This window comes from Sciurus carolinensis, chromosome 12 (assembly GCF_902686445.1).
Source record: "Sciurus carolinensis chromosome 12, mSciCar1.2, whole genome shotgun sequence".
NCBI lineage: Eukaryota > Metazoa > Chordata > Mammalia > Rodentia > Sciuridae > Sciurus > Sciurus carolinensis.
In genome coordinates this window covers 84,886,978-84,904,362 of record NC_062224.1, presented here as the reverse complement: position 1 = coordinate 84,904,362, position 17,385 = coordinate 84,886,978, and the positions used below count along the sequence as shown (strand labels likewise).

The 17,385-nt window shown below is 40.2% G+C and overlaps 1 protein-coding gene across 3 annotated transcripts in view; it reads right to left on the bottom strand.

The window, feature by feature from the left end:
- Window positions 1-846: 846 nt before the first annotated feature.
- Kdm5b (lysine demethylase 5B) overlaps window positions 847-17,385 on the bottom strand; it is a 73,950-nt gene continuing 57,411 nt past the window's right edge. For 2 of the 3 annotated variants that reach the window (XM_047520582.1, XM_047520583.1), the window contains 9 exons: window positions 16,601-16,956; window positions 15,174-15,312; window positions 11,561-11,740; window positions 10,872-11,030; window positions 7,330-7,815; window positions 5,765-5,876; window positions 3,817-3,971; window positions 2,112-2,432; window positions 847-1,588 (listed from right to left, as the gene is read on the bottom strand). In XM_047520582.1, the coding sequence (XP_047376538.1) occupies window positions 1,451-1,588; window positions 2,112-2,432; window positions 3,817-3,971; window positions 5,765-5,876; window positions 7,330-7,815; window positions 10,872-11,030; window positions 11,561-11,740; window positions 15,174-15,312; window positions 16,601-16,956 (2,046 nt within the window). In that variant the 3' untranslated portion in view covers window positions 847-1,450. Of the gene's footprint in view, window positions 1,589-2,111; window positions 2,433-3,816; window positions 3,972-5,764; window positions 5,877-7,329; window positions 7,816-10,871; window positions 11,031-11,560; window positions 11,741-12,083; window positions 12,362-15,173; window positions 15,313-16,600; window positions 16,957-17,385 lie in introns of those variants that run through there. The other variant, XR_007104321.1, reaches the window with a different exon arrangement.

Below are 17,385 nucleotides of genomic sequence, written 5' to 3'. Positions count from 1 at the left end.
AGCAAGAGGACAGGAAAAGTGAGCAAGAGTTTGTTGTGTTCACCAGGATGCCCTCTCCACTGCAATAGAGAGCCCTTTAAAAAGAAAAGGAGGGAAACGGCATGGGCAGTCCACACCCAGAAACCATCCAGCTTCAGATCCAGAGTCAGAAAGGGACAGGAAGGAAACCAGGAAGGCAGAGCCTGGGTGTTCACAAGTTCCCCTCAGCCTGTAAACTAAACCCAAGTCCTCTATGCGGATGAAACTTCCTTAGATTTCCTTCCAACATCTGAACCCTAAATCAAGTTTCCCTGTCAACTGAAATATAACAAAGGTGTCATTTCCACAAGGAGGACTGACTTGAGGATTGATTCACCAACATTCTGAGAGAGCTGACTGAAATAAAGCATGGCTTTGAAGACTGAGGGGTCCTTTTGGTGGGGCCTGGAGGCATATGACCCACTAAAACAAGAGCGGGATGCAAAAGAAGAAACTCCGATGTTGTTCACAGGCAAACACCCACTGCCACCACAGCCTGGCTGGGCAGAGGTCAAGGCAAGCGACCCCTTCTGGTTCTGCAAGCCCACAGGCAGAGGGGCAAAGGAAGCTGTCATCTAATGGCTCTAAATAACCAGCATGTAGTGTAGTATTAGGACCAAGGATTTATTCCACAATATAAACTGCAACATTTGATACAAGCTACCAAAAAATAGGGGAGGGAGGAAGGGGCAGGGAGAAAGCCAAAATACAGCTGTGGCAATTACTTACAGAGCAGTCTCTTTTCTACATCACTAGTTCATCAGTGACACTAGAAACTAGACATTTGCGTTCTGTACATCAACCAAATGCTAAAGCACCAACACACTGTTCAGGAGTTTGTTTTGTTTTGTTTTAATTCCAGCCACTGAAACCAACATAGAAGTTATTGCTCAGATAAATAAACCTAGTCTACCAGAGAAAATAAAAGTGGATAAAGAAAGGAAGAAACAAACAAAAACCCCAAAAGTGGAAAAACTTAAAATTCCCCAATGTGGTAACAGAGTAAACAAGAGAAGGATTCCTCAAATGAGGATTTACTGGAATTTCTGATGCCCCCTCTGGGCACTAAAACTGAGTTGGAGTCTTAATCCGGTAAATCCCAGACAGAGGTACAATTTCAATGCTGTACATGAAAAGGTGCAAGCTTTGATGCCTTCCAAATTGGTGGAAACCCCTGCAAAAAACAGTCAGCGTTTCAAACCTCAACAACCACAAACAGCTCTTAAGGAAAAAAATACAAAAAGTGTCAAAAAATTTTTTTAGTTGTTTTTTCTTTTTTTCAAAGAGTTCTGGAAAAATGATCCCATGAGGAATAGAAATAGCACCGTGTGCAGACTGGCTTGAACACCAGTCCTGTAGCTTTGCTGAGATTTGAGGAAATCTTCTTGGTTGGAGTCCTGAATTACATTAAGTGGGGGTGTTTGTTTTGTTTTTACTTTCGGCTTGGTGCGTCCTTCCCAGTACAGCGCACACAGATGTAGTCTTCTTTCTCTGCCATCTCTGGAGAAACACCAACACAGACCTGATGAAACCACTGATTGCAGCTGCCATCACACTGGACCCAGTCCACCTGGTTACAAAGAGCAGGAAGATGGGGTGTTCAGAGGAAAGAATGCCATTCAAAATTGGGCAGGCCAGCCTCAAGATATTCAGGCCATTTGCCATTAATGGCCACCGTCCCACCTCTGGCACAACAGCTAAGCCAAACGAGTGTAGCTGGCCCACCAGCCAAAGCAACCGAGTCAAAGTCATCTTCAAGTCGTGACTGCTTTGGGGTTAAGACAGTGCTGCCCTGTGACAGTAAGCAAAAGGGCATTATGTCAGCATCCCTCCCACCTTCTTAGCGCCGGGACGGTGAAAGCTGGAGGAGCAAGAAAAGGAAAAAGGGAAGAACGAGAGTTTCTTCAAGAAAAGGGAGGAGAACCAGGAACGATGGTAAGAGCAGAAATATCAGTGGGGGGAGGACTGAGCAATCCATTCAGATCAGCTCAAAGCAGATAAGCAGAAGAGAAAGCCCCAGCGAGATGAGGTCTAGCTTACGGGGTTTCTGAGTTAAGGGAAAGCACGTCCTCTATGGCCCAAACCTCACTGACCTCATCTCCTTCTGGCTGCAGGCAGCTCGCAGCTGGACAGATGGCATCTTCATCCTCAGAGTCTTCCTGTTCCGAATAGGACGTGTCTGAGGGCAGGGAATGAGTTTCGGCAGAACGAACTAACTCATAGCTACGCTCTCTCTCTAACTTGAAATTGTTCATGTCCTTGGGGTGGCTCAGTTTGATTTTCTTCTTTTTGGGGGTCCTCATTTTTTTAACTCGATCCCACCGTTCACTGGAGAGGCCTTCTCTCTCCAGGCGTCTCTTCAGTTTTCTCTCAAGACTGTTGATTCCATCTCTCTTTCCTCGGCAGCAATCGCTCTGGGTGGGAGATGAGCAAATTCAATTTTAGCCTACAGTTTGCCTACTACTAAAAATAGTGAAGCTAAAGAAAATATGCAAATGAGCCTTGCATGGTGGCGCATGGTGGCACATGCCGGTAATCCCAGCTACTTGGGAAGTTGAGGCAGAAAGATCACAAGTTTGAGGCCAGTCTGGGCAACTTAGCAAGTCTTTGTCTCAAAATAAAAAGGGTTAGAGGTGTAGCTCTGCAGTTGAGTACTGCCTGACATGGGCAAGGCCCCAGATTCAATCCCCAGTACCAAAAAAAGAAAAAAAGGAAGGAAAAATATATGAATAAGAGACCAAATGACACCACCCCCTCAATACATGGTGAATATCCTGCATCCTAAACATCACAGGACAAACATTTGACTTTAACTTCCTTTCCTCCTCACTGTTAGTACTACAAAGAACTACAGAAAAAGAAAATTAAAGAACAATTTGTCTTCAAATTAGTCAACCAGCACCAGGAGATGCAAGATCCTCCCAAAGATTCTTTTCACCAAATCTGTGAGTGATGGCTATTTAGGTAGCTTCTACCTGGGTGTTTATGTCTATTCTTTAACCTGCTGGCTCCTAAGGAACCGGGTTATTAGTTCCTTCTTTAAGAACATGCACCCCCACCCCTCATAGGAGTAAGGTACATTATCTGAACACAATCAGTAATGGTGCTATACTATTTGCTATCATAGTGAAAAATAAATTCTAAATGCTGCTAACAGCCTTTGTATAATCTTTTATGAGATTCTTCCCTAATACGGTTTTAGTCTTCCTGGTAGGTTTCTATCTTGACTATATTCTCAGAGGCCTTAAATGTGACAGGTCAATTAGTTCACTAGAAGGAAGTGAAGCAATGCCCTTAACTAGGCTAAGAAATAGGACATTGTAGAGAACCTGTCAAGTAAACTGGCATTCAAGATGAGCATCCTCAGTTCTCACACCAGCTGCCTTGTTAGGTTTGGGGGAGGAACGAAAGCATTTGTTCAATACTGACCGAATATCTTTGCTTTTTAAAATCTTTATAATAAAAGGCCCTCTCAGCTGTAATTATATTTTCTTCTCTATAGTACTTCTCTGATAGGGCAAAACAATACTACCTCTCACTATTATCACATGGTAATGATGAGACACACACCTTGCTAAGAAGAAAAAAAAGGAAAAAAAAAATTCACACAGTACCTTAAACAGGACCCCGAAACAGGCTGAAAGCCCAAACTGTAGCAGATGGTGTCCGGTGCCTATCTTCTCACTGACAACCTTAAGAATGAGCCATGAGGCAGACACTTGGCACCTTTCTGAGGATCAAAGATACCATCTCTAAGCCTCTGTGACTCTATTGCCCCCAGCAGCCTCAGACACTCACCTTTTCACTGTTGGGTCTAACTGGTGAGCTTCGGTCAGTTTGCTGAGCAGGGCTTGGTTTTGCAAGTAGAGTCTGGTAAAGTTCCTGAATTTCAGGAAGGGATACCTGGAGCAACTGGGCTTCCATCAACAGTTCATTCACTTCTGGACTGATGCCTGTTTAAGACCAGACCCAATCAGAAGGATGACCATAAAGAGTGTTTCTTTCACACATGTGCATTTAAGTCTATGAGATTTACAGAAGGACTGCCTCTCATACCACTTCCACCCTCTATTCTCCTGAAATGGCATTCAGTTCAAGCTAGGTTCACTTAATGTGCCCAAAGCCCCAATGTTAACACAGCCCAAACTAGATTTCCTAAGACTTCTGATTACTAGTGAAGTATTAATGACACCAGAATCTTCCCTTTGCTAATTGCTAATACAGAAGATGCCGCACCTCTGCCCTAACAGCTTTTACTAGAAAACATAGAAACAAGCTGCTAGCCCAGGGCAAGAATAATCTGTGGGGATCAAAGGGCTCTGACCATATGACTAGATGCACACTGAGAAGAAGTCCATCTAGGTAATATTAATTAAGTGCATTAGGTAATGTAATAAGAGAGTCATGACTAAGGCTCAGGATTCCAGCTGCAGCTTTAGGCAGAACCATGGGGTAGGCCAGGTATGGTAGAGCACACCTGTAACACTAACTACTCAGGAGGCTAAGGCAGAAGGATCACAAGTTCAAAGGTAGCCTGGGCAACTTAGCAAGACCCTGTTTCAAAAGAAAAGAAATTTTTTTTTTTTAAAGGGCTATGTATGTGAGTTGGGGATATAGTTCAGCTGGTCGCATGCTTGCCTACCACATGCAAGACCCTGGGTTCAACCCTCAGCACCTCTGCCGCAAAAAAGGCAGAGGGGTCGGGCCTGGGTATAAATTAGTGGTGCAGCATCTGCCTAGCATGCATGAGGTCCTGAATTTGACCCCCAATAATGGTGTGCGGGGGGGGGAGGGGTTGTTTCCAATGTGGATTATCTCTGAGATTCTCCATAAGTCTCTTAGGTAATATAATATGATAGTCCATGACTTAGCATCTGACTTAAATACTTGGTGTTTAATTATTAGTTGTCATGGGATTGACCCTTTTGTCCCTGAAAGCAATGAACAAGGCCTTTCTCTGTTTCCTTTGCACTTATAAACCTTTAAATATTATCCCTTTCCTACCTAGTGAATGCACAGTAACCCATATCCTACATTTAACAATAAAGTTCTGCTGGGTGCAGTGGCACATGCCTATAATTCCAGTAACTTAGGAGTTTGGGATCACAAGTTTGAGGGCAGCCTCAGCAACTCACAAGACCCATAGCAACTTAGTGAGACCCTGTCTCCAAATAAAAAATAGAAGGGGTAGGGCATGGTGGTGCACACCTGTAACCCCAGCTGCTCAGGAGGCTAAGGCAGGAGGAATGGGAGTTCAAAGCCAGCCTCAGCAACTTAGGGAGGCCCTAAGCAACTCAGTGAAACTCTGTCTCCAAAAAAATATATAAAAAAGGGCTGGGGATGTGACTCAATGGTTGAGTGCCCTGGGTTCAATCCCTGGTACCAAAAAATAAAAAAATAAAAGGGGTTGGGGATGTAGCTTGGGTTCAATCCCTATTCCAAAAAGAAGAGAAAAAGGGGGATCAAGTTGGGTGTTTTTTTTGTTTTGTTGTTTTTTCCCTACCACTGAGCTATACCCAAACCCTTTGTATTTTTTAGTTGGAGGCGGGGTGTCAATACGTTTCCCAGGCTAGCCTTGAACTTATGATCCTCTTGCCTCAGCCTCCCTAGTAGAAGGATGAAGTTTTTTATGGTACCTGATCACCTGTAACAAAGACTCAGTGCAAGATCACCTGTTACTCTCCAGCCCTAATAGCAATAGGAGAAGTAGTAGTAATAATAATAATGATAATAATGATACACAAACCATGGAGAGGGATACAACTCCGTCCAGTAGAGAAGGGAGAGTGTAAATATGAGGTCCTATTGTCCCAGTCATCAGGCAAGGAAAAGGATGTTGTACCAGGAGGCTGAGATACCTAATGGAAGAAAAACATCTTACAACAAGGCCTTTTCAGGATTAAAAATACTGGCACCAGCCTAAGAAAGAACGTTAGCTTGGGTTATCAAACAGGTAACTGGGAAAAAAACAGACTGATTCTCCCCAACTGAAGAGCCTCCTGGTGTCTCTGAAATGACCAGCTCAATTCTTTGTCCCAAAGACCAGGCCTTTAATCTTCCCAGTTTTACTTGGACTGATTTCAGAGAGGTGAAGACGACCACTGGGAAATAAGCCACTTTCTCTGTGTGAGAACAGGTGGTACAACCCTTAATCCTTATGTGATTGTCCTTATTGAAGATTTCAATACAATAAACGCAAACAAGTACCCCTTCTGAACAGACCAAAGGAGAATCTGTCAAAATCAATTACAACCAGCTTCCTATCTTCCTCTGTGTTTAAAGAAGTAGGAACACTCCTTTGACCATGATTTGATAAATAACAGTTGTGTCCTTTACCTTTATTGATACACTGCTAGCAAACCCTGTGTTCAAAACACAAGCGACTCCACTGTAGACTGCATGAATAGCTTCAATTTATCTATGCAGTAAGTATTTAACTGATTATTTGCTATGTGCCAGGCACTATATTCATTTTTAAAGACTGGAAAGAAATAAAAACACAAAAAACCAAGGAAACACATATGACAAAGGCATTTTTTTTTTTGGTCTTTAACCCTTAATCTGCTGAAGATTTAATTCATTTAGTTCACATGTCTGTGTCCATAATGGCACAAGAGCATTGTAATTATCTCTGATAAAGAAATACATACTAGATTTAAAAGTCAAATTACAAAAAGACTGACTGTTGGCATTCTGATTGTGCTTTCCTGATATCTTCACATTCTTCTCCTACACCCCCAGTGGAGGAAGACAGAAAATGGCCCACCCACTCCCAGCGATAGTCAGGGAATCTGGCTTTTGAAAGAATGCACACAGTACTGGAATCCACAGCCTTTCTACTGAAGAAAAACAGGACTCCAACACTTACAAAAAGTCTTCTTGCCCAAAGGCTCAAAAAACAGAAGATAGGAAGCTCTTTCCCTTTCTACTCAGTGAATTCCACGAGGAGGCAGAGAGGCAGTCAAATTTTTAGTCAAACAACAATTTAAAATACACATATATATGCATGTTAAATACATATTTGACTTGCCAGACATATAAATGGAAAAATTACTTGTTTATATGAAAAGGCGAACATGTGTTCTGTGGAACCAGTGCCTAGGCAACAACTATTAGGAGCAGAAGAAACTGAAAGGATGTGGCAAGTGTGCATGGTTCTTCAAGCCGGAAGCTGTAGGTGCAGTGAATGCTGGTAACACAAAGTGATTACCAAGGGAACAGTGACAGCAGAGTTAGTGATATCAGAGTTAGCGACTCCAGGTTCAGGAGAGAGGTACAGAGATTCCGATAACCTGAGGAGTCCAGACTCACCTTGTTAGTCTCTGACACCTGTCCTGCTGAGGCTTGCCATCTGCTATACAACAGTCCTGAGCCCACTCGATCTTGCACAAATTTTAGATTCCCTGACGAAAGCAGTTGCTGGGCTCTGTGTTGCCAGTTCACGGTTCTTTCTATCATGTATCGAAGTGCATCTCCCTCAGGAAGGCGAACTCGGATACGCTGCAGGGAGGCCAGTAAGGGCAGAATTTTCTCTAATGGAGGTTTCTCTGACCTCCGACAATGGGGACAAAGCCAGATTCGAAGGCTTTGAGAAATACTGGGTACCGCCACACAGCTAGTGTGGAAAGCATCCCTGCAGAGTTCACACTGGATCATTGGGGTAGCTGGGGCCTTCTGACATAGGCAGACTTTCATCTCCACATCTTGGGCAGGTGACAGCAACTTTCCTTCATTGGCGAGTCTAAGAGACTGCAAAGCTTCCATTTCCCTCAGGCGAGCTTCCCCAAGTGTTGCCATCTGAAAAGGAGTTAACAGTCAAGGGTGGTGTCATAGAGAAACTGTCCTCCCCAAAACTCAAGGTCCCCACAGTTGAGAGCAAGGGCTCCACAGTAGTTTATCTACATTCAGATACTGGTTAGGCCTCACACTGTAGTGCAAGGGATTGCGGGCAACCTACTCCACTGTGGCTAAATTTCTGCATGTGTAAAATGGAGATGAAAACAGTGTGCACCTCACAGGAGTGCAAGAATGATTAAAAGTGGTATGTGAGACAGCTCACTCTGCCTGGGGTCTAAGAAGCACAGTGTGAGCAATTATACTTAACATACATCATTCTTAAAAGCTCAACGTCTACATACATTTATCTCCTAGAAAATTTACTTCTCTGGGACTATTGAGATGTTTTATACTCCATGCATGCTCATTTCTGAGGCTCTCCACTTGTTTTCAGTCCCATTAGCTTTTGCATTCTTCTAGAAAGGTACCTGAGATAGAGGTCTCTTTGACCAACCATTACACAGTACAAGTCTATGTTTAACTGCTCTTCAATGCCAAGGTCTTCCTTGTGTGTTGAGCACAGCAATTATAGGCAATTAAACTAGATCCCAAAGAGAGCGAGAGAGAGGAGAGAAAGAGAAAGAGACAGAGAAAGAGAAAGAGAAAGAGACCACTTAACCAGATTTTTTTCTTTCTTTCATTTTTATTGGTACCAGGGATTGAACCCAGGGTGTTTAACCACTGAACCACATTCCCAGCCCTTTTTATTTTTTATTTTGAGGTAGGGTCTCACTAAGTTGCTTAGTGCCTTGCTAAACTGCCAAGGCTGTCAGGCCTCCAGTAAATAAGCAAGTCCAAGCATTATAGATTTATTCTATGCACCATGAAGTAAAAGCAAAGTCTAAAGGTGGCAAATTCAAATTTATAGCCATGTCAGAGCTGGTCAACACCTCAACCAAAAGCTAGACCATTAAAGCCCTCCTCTAACATATTACTGAAATAGAACAGATGCATGGAGGGAAATGGATTTTAAAAAAAAAAAAAAAAGCTATCAGTTGCAGAACCTATTCTGTTTTCCCAATTCTATTCCCAAGTCCTCAAAATGTTAATCTGTCACAGCTGAAACCATTCCCAGTGATCATATCCACCCCTCCTCCTTCAGTCACATGGTGAATTATAAGGCCAGAATGAATTATTGTCTCTTTTTGGATTGGGGGAGAAAATGAATATGAATATGAAAAAGGGGCTCAAGTAAAAATAGTCTCAAAAGTATACCAGGTAACAAACCTGTGAAATAAAAAAAAAAAAAACAAAAACAAAAAAACAGAGAAACAACATGTATCCCATTTGTTTACAATAAAAAAAAAAAATCTTTTGTAGATGAGTGTAATGTTCAGTAGTATATATAGGTTATCTAATAACAAGGTGCCCTCCTGTAGCTTAGAAATGAAAAAGCAAAAACTGACCTGTCAGGGTTCTACAGGCATGCACAGGAGGAGGTATTCAACCTGGAGTTCATGGACTAGATGAGCAGAGACTGACTACATGCAAAGTTTCAAACAGACAATGTGCATTTCAGGGAAGAGGGACTATAACTGTCAGTCTTTACAAAAACGAACCACAGATATAACAGTGAACTAAAGTAGCTAAGTTAAAAACACCAAAACAGTGCTCAGGTAGCAGAAATATGTAAATATACCCAAAGAATGAATGTGTCAAATATATACATAAACCAATGCAATCCCATATCAATCACAAGTGGTCAGACAGATACAAAAGAGCGAACAGGAGAAAAGATGCCCTGGCCCAAAGATGAACCCATTCGGTCTAGTTCTAACAGCTGGTTGCATGCTACATAATGTTTTGGTCAACAACAGACTGTATGTATGACAGTGGTCCTAGAAGATTATCCTGGCTACTGACACTGTAGCCCTATTAGTTGTAGGCATACACACTATGATGTTCACACAACAAAACTACCTAATGCCACATTTCCCAGAACTTATCCCATTGTTAAGCAACAGGTGATGTTGTATTTTTACTCTGTAACAGGCCATGCTTCGCGCCATTAAAAGCATCTAAATTGGGGCTGGGGTTGTGGCTCAGTGGTAGAGCACTTGCCTAACATGTGAGGTGTGAGGCACTGGGTTCAATCCTCAACAACCACATAAAAACAAACAAAAGTATTATGTCCATCTACAACTAAAAAAAAATACATTAAGAAAAAAAAAAAAGGCATCCAAATCAGCTTGGGGTATAGTTCGATGGTAGAGTACTTGCTTAAGCACGTACGAAGCTCTGGGTTCAATCCCCAGCACCACTAAAAAACAGCTTCCAAATCATGCAGTTATCTTCTTTTATCCTAATACTATTCACTGAAAATTAGTTAGACATTGCCTCATTGTCTTAAAAATGGTATCTTGAATCAAGTTTTACTAAATGCAGGTCAGACTCAGATAAGTATCCAGTAACCTTTTTAAGTGTACTTCTTATAATAAATTAAATTGGCATCACAGTTTCACATACCTGTTAATTCTGATATCCTTAGTCAGCATTTCTGGATCAACCCACAGGCATGTTTCTGAGTCAGCAAGACTCAGATTGGGAGGCCTACCCTGAATCTTGTGTACCTATAGGCATTTTTTTTTCCATTTATTTTGTTTATTAATTTAGCAGTGCTGGGCACTTCAAACCCAGGGTGTTGTGAATGCCAGACAAGCACTATACCACTAAGCTAATTCCCCCATCCCTGATATCTTTCTGTTTTGGTTGAGTTTTTTTTATGATGTTGTTTTGTTTTTTGAGGCAGTCTATGTTGCCAAGTCTGGTCTCAAACTTGCAACCCTTCTGCCTCAGCCTCCTAAGTAGTTGAGATTATAGATATGTGTTATCATGCCAGGTATCCTGGGATTTTTCATTTAAATCTTTTACACATGACAATTTCAAAAGTCTTTTTAATAAGATTGTGCACTTTATCCTACTTGCCTTCCCAATATATCTGTATATCTGTACATTTGAAAGGGTTAAACATTATCCTTTCCAACACCGAAGGAGAAGGAAAAAACCCTACTACGCACAGCTGAAGCAGTCTCTTTGCTTTCTGTTAAAGCCCTCTCCAGGTCACTCAAACTCTCTAATTTGGTGCTTTTCTTCTTCCCACTTGGCAAGGGCTCCTTTAACTTTCTCTGCTTCCTTTTCAATCCCAAAAGGCCAATATCACATCGAGGACATAGCACCTAATGTGGGAAAAACCATAAACATCAGCAAAATGGATTTCAGATAAAGCCAAATGAAAGACTGGTCTATTTAAAAAAGGAAAGAAGAAGAATGAGGAAAGGACAGAAGACAGGACTGCTTACAAAATATTTATTTTGAGTTCAGATTCAATTACATAGGCAAAAATGTGAGATATACCAAGAGATTCTAGTGACAATGTATGAGCATCAGATTAGAGAAAATACAATAAAAAAAAGTGCAGAAAAAGCACTTTATGAAATAGGTGAGATTATTCATTAGGCTTTCTAAATTCAGTAATGAAATATAACTACGAGTGCAATGTCAACACAGATAGAGGAATTTATGTGAAAAAATGTTCTTTAGACACTGAATGCTACTCTAAAAGGTATCCAAAAAAATTTAAAGATTGCTAAAAACAACTCAGAACACAGATTCATCAGTACTGATGTCACTTTTGTATATGATGAACTGCATGCTTTACCAAGCTAAGAGATTTAAGTGATTCCAAATAAGCTGGCTGTACACTTACCTCTAAGAGAGAATATGGAGAATTTTCAGTCAAGAATGTATTAGCAGCACATTCTTTCCAAGCCTGAACCTCAGCTACTAGTGATTCCAGTCTTGGCAAAGAATTTAGATGAACTGGGATAGATCGGCCTCTTGTAACAAGTTCTATGAGTGTGTCTAACACTGGCACACGTCCTCCAGCCTATTAAATTAAGAAAAATTACAGCAATTTAGAAAAAAAAGAATATTTCTATGTAAAAAAGGAAAAGCATAATTCAAATGGTCCATGATCAATGGACCAATTCAAATTACTCCGTGACTTCAACATGTTTAATTTCCAGATGTTCCAATGGAATGTCAGCATGACATACATTGTGGACCCTTTGTTCTATTTATGTCATTCTAAATTGACTTGTTACATTGGTCCCTATAGATAGTCTGAAAAAAATTCAACAGAAATAAAACCTTATAGTGACTCAAGCCTTTCATATACTGACATATTTTAAAAAGCAACAAAACAGTATTTTTCTCTCCAATCCACTCACCAATGATGAATTAAAGTAACCCAGAATAAATTATTCAGGAAACTAAAATCTGAGTTGAGAAAGCCCAGTGGTTCTTAAACTTTAGCATGCATAAGAATCATCTGGAAAGCTTGTTTAAACACAGTTTCCTGGGTCCCATCCCCAGACATTCTGATTCAGTAGGTGAGGGAAGGGTCCATGAATTTGCATTTCTAACAAGTTCCCAGGTGATGCTGCTGCTGCTGGTGGTGCTAATGCTGCTGGTCCAGGAACCACAATTTGAGAATGATAGAGCCAAACTGGAAGAAGAATAAAAGCATTAGGTTATGGGGGATGAAGTGCACCAGTGTTGCTCTAATACAATAGTAAAACTTAGCATCACTAATGGGCAGTCTTCCAGATATATCATCTCACATATGAACGTATTCTAGTTAAACATATTTAACTTGAATCCAGCAAGGCTTTGAAACTACCTCCAACTGTAGGAAATACAGAAGACAGAACACACCATAAACAATCTCTTTAACCAGGGTTGGGGGTATAGCTCAGTTGGTTAGAGTGCTTGCCTCATAAGCACAAGGCCCTGCGTTCAATCTCCAGTACCGCAAAAAAAAAAAAATTAACCAGACAAATCCAAAAGGTGGAGCATACCACAGGAAAATTACACTGGACAGTGAAATGGAGAAAAAAATGGGGTAGGGAGAACTGCACAAATTTAAAAGAAACATATATACCAATTAGGTGCAATGGATTAGACAAACAACCCTAAAAGATAATTCTAGGACAAAAGGGAAAACTGGGCAGATGGATATTTCATGGTCTTTCATATTTATTCTTATAGAAATAAATCTGCCAGGACATAAACGTTCTGATGAATATTTAAAATAAAAGCATTGACTCATGAGTTACATGTTATTCCTATGACTTTTATTTAGAAGTAGATGGAGTGGCTGGGGGCAGTGGTGCATGCCTACAATCCCAGCAGCTCCAGAGGCTGGAATGGGAGGATCACAAGTTCAAAGCCAGCCTCAACAACTTAGTGAGACCCTTATCTCTAAATAAAATACAAAAAAGGCTGAGGATGTGGCTCAGTAGTTAAGCACCCTTGGGTGCAAGCCCCTCTGCCCCCACCAAAACAAGTATATGGAGTGCTTCCTACATGAAAAGAAGAATACTCAGTAACATTTTAAAATAAATAATCTAACTATCAAGGGGAGTGCTTCCCTGTCATTAGTCAAATCTACATAAGAAAAGACTAGGCTATTTTTTTCAGGAAAGGACCAAATTTTGTTTTTTGGTCTTAAGGGCACTATACAAACAAATGAAAGCAATAAACCTATACAGAAGCATGTCCTTGCTTTCTGATTTCAAAAGCTAGCCTCTCCTTATTGCATGACCCCATCCTTCTGGTTGCTACCAATCGCTGAGTGAAAAGGGGGTTATGACCATAACTAATTACTAAGCATCAACAACTATTGAGCAGAGCCTGCAACTAAAACTCCATGTATGTTTACACTTATGTAAAATACTTTATCTTGCTACGGTTACCTTTTAATTACATAATTTCCCTCAAACAACTTATCTTCCTTTAAGTCCTATTAACTAGAACGGACACCCAGATATTTTGTTGCAAACATTTGTCTAGAAATGTCCCATTTGGTTATTTCTTATTAACAAGTGGTCAACTAGCATCATTTAAAATTACACACAGGGCTGGGGAGATAGCTCAGTCAGTAGAGTGCTTGCCTTGCAAGCACAAGGCCCTGGGTTCAATCCCCAGCACTGCAAAAAAAAAAAAAAAAAAAAAAAAAAAAAAAATTGAAAGTAAAATGACACACACACACACACACACACACACACACAAAATTACACAAATATTCAGAAAACCAGATAGTGTTTTATTCCTAGAATTTTAAAAAGTTAAGAAAAGAAAACTTGAGGTGCTTTTCTTTTTTCCTCAGTAGGTTCATAAATCTATTTATAATAATTACAGAGATAAAAGGAGATACCCATGTCCCCCACAAACCATTTTTCAATTAAGTTATCCAGCTAAAAATTGAGTAAACCATAGAAGGCATTTTTTTCCTGAACCTTACTAATGTTTCAAGTGAATTGGGGTCAGGGTGAAAGGAAACGCAGCAGACAATACTGGGGATTGAACACATGACCTCAGGCATTCGAGGCAAGGCCTCTACCACTGAGCTACATCCTCAGTCCAAATTAATTCTCTTTTTTAAACAATATGCAAGTCAATAACATCTAGGTAAAGGGCAACAAATACTTGATGATAATTACTTTTTGGATATAACTTCAAAATCTATTTCTTTTTTTTTCTTCTTCTTTTTTTTTTGGGTAAGGTTGAGAGTGTAAAGGCAACCATAACCATCAAAGAGTAAGAACCACACCTTCTCTCAACAACTTCATTTTTAGTTTTTTTTTTTTTTTTCTTGATCTGCAATCAAGTAGTATTCAAGTTTGCTAAGAAAGACTACAAAAGCCCCAGAAAGAGTTGATTGAACTGTCTATGCTTAAAATATCTGAGCCAATGGTCAGGATAATAACTGTTAAGTATATCCAAAAGCCTGAAAGGAATTAGTAATCGGGTCAACTCTAAAAACAATGAATCTGAGCAGTGAAATGAGATCCCACACACCATCCTTATGTCAATTATTAGCTGGGAGCCATGGTACACGCCTATAATCCTGTAATCCCAGTGACTCAGGATGCTGATCCCAAGTTCAAAGCCAGCCTCAGCAACTTAGCAAGGGCCTAAACAAATGAATAAAACCCTAACTCAAAATAAACATTAAAAGGGTTGGGGTGTGGCTCAGTGGTTAAGCACCTTTGGGTTCAATCCCCTGTACCAAAAAAAAAAAAATCCTAATATAATTTTTATTACCCCCAAGTAAGATTGCCTACCACTAATTGAAGATTCTATTCTATTTCAAGACTCTCTAGTACTAAAAAACAAAACACAAAAACAAGACAAACACACACACCAAAAAACAAACAAACAAACAACAACAAAAAAACACTTGTCAATTTTTATTGTTCTTCATAGATGCACTTACAAATCTGGGACATTTTCTTTTGTTTTGTTTTTAAACCAACCTGTAGGGCCTCTACATCCTGAAGCCAGTCTCTGGCTTTTTGCACTGAATCTTTCAGGGCTGCACCATTGGGCAGATATGCAGGGATCTCCTCGATCTCCTTTACTGCTGTAGCAAGGCTGCTCAACGAATGCCGTGGTCTACATAAATGAAATGAGAAGATTTCTCAGCACTTTACCTGAAGTTCAGTTTCCTTACGGTTACCAAAATAGCTAGAAAACTCATTTCAAAAGAAATTCAGTATAGTCAATAAATCTTTGCAAATGGCACTGGTTATTGGATATCAAATTAATTTCCAATAGCTGTATAAACACAAATAGGACTAAAAAGCAAATGTCTCAGTGAAGTATTTAAGTTCTACTTACTTGGATCTACCTGATCTTATGCTAAACCCCAAACTTCCATTTGCACAAGGTAAACAACTTACTGACAGATATCTCTTCTATGTTAAACTATCAAAACTCATATAGTTACACTAGGACAAATTAAAACTATACATGATATTAACTCACCCAAAGCAGAGTACCAAAAAATTTGCTCTGCTCAAGGAACAGTATTTTTTTTTTTTTTTTTTTTTTTTTTTTGTGGTGCTGAGGATTGAACCCAGGGCCTTGCACTCTACCAACTGAGCTATATCCCCAGCCCCAAGGAACAGTATTTTAAGATTACAAAAGAATGTCTATAACCCAAATATTTTTAATGCTTTACTTTGTCAAGAGAACCAACAAAGATCTATCAGAAAGCAAGAGTAGGAAGAAGCTTCATTCTCTCTTCTCCCCTCAGATCGTTAGCGTGTGTCCAATCTAAACATCTCAAAAACAGATAAAAGTAACCTGATTTACTAAAGAAACAGCACAAATGTACAGTCCTATTTCTATAAAAAGCTGCATTAACTTTACAGAATAGTACATGTTAACTCTCAGTCATTTCTCTTAAGACTTCCTGGCACCTGGGGCTGGGGTTGCAGCTCAGTGGTGGAGGGCTTGCCTAGCACATGTGAGGCACTGGGTTCCATTCTCAGCACCATAAGAAAATAAATAAACTTGAAAAAAAAAAAAAAAAAAAACAAAAACCCAACTTCCTGACACCTTGTTTATTGGTTTTAACAGTTCTACCCATTTGTAAATTTTTTCTTCTCTTGAAGATAGCATCATAGAGGTCCAGAAAAATTTCACTAAATCTTACCTCTAGAAAAGATAGTTCATTTAAATCATTCATTTTATCATCAACCAAATAAGAAAAAAATTAATATTCTTTACCCAAGTTCCAAAGCAGGCCCAAATATCTAAACTATTTCCACAAGTATTCTATATGCATAATTGTAGCAACTGAACATTTGCAAAGTGCCAACCCACTATGCTCTCTATGCTCTAAAATGTACTTACTGTCCAACCTTCCCCAAGAGAGGGATAGGGGGTTGTTTTTTACCTGGCCTTGAGAAGACTCTTGGCTTTGTCATCCCAGTGCTCTGACACTGTCAGCAGTTCTTGCAGCCGGGCCATAGCTTTCTCCACTGCCGAATATGGGGCCAGCCCCACTCCCAGGTCTATGAGACGTCTCATATCATCTAAAGTAAGGGAGCTGGGGTCTAGACAAGCTTGCTGCACTTCTTCAAGCCAACGGGCCTGCTCCAGGCGAATCCGCATCTCAGCAAGCTGTGGAAGTTCAACATCAAATTCAAAGCTGACATCTAGCAAGTCTTGTAACTCAGCAGCACTAGGCATTTCCTCAGAGAGTAGTTTCTGGCTGTGCTGTTGGAAATCTTCTACACGGTTCAAGAGATCCTAAAAGAAAAAACACAAAAAACAAATTGTACTTGTTGCAAATGTAACAAATTGTAAGTTGCACATCAAAATAGTAATTTCAAAGACAGGTGTGGTGGTGCACACCTGTAACCCAGCAAACTGGGAGGAGAATCCCAAGTTCAAGGCCAGCCTCAGCAACTCAGCAAGGTTCTAAGCAACTAAGACCCTGTCTAAAAATAAAAAAAGAGTAAGGGTCAGGGATATGTCTAGGTGGTTAAGTGCCCTTGGGTTCAACTGCCAGTACCAAATAAACAAGAAATTCCAAGAATTTTGGATTCTTTCAGACTTAGAATCTTTCACATTCAATGTGATCCTCTACCATCCCTACTTGATTTTAGTTAAGAATATGGGTAAATGAGGCAACTACATAAGCCAACTGACAGCTAAAAAAAGAGACTATGTAAAAAA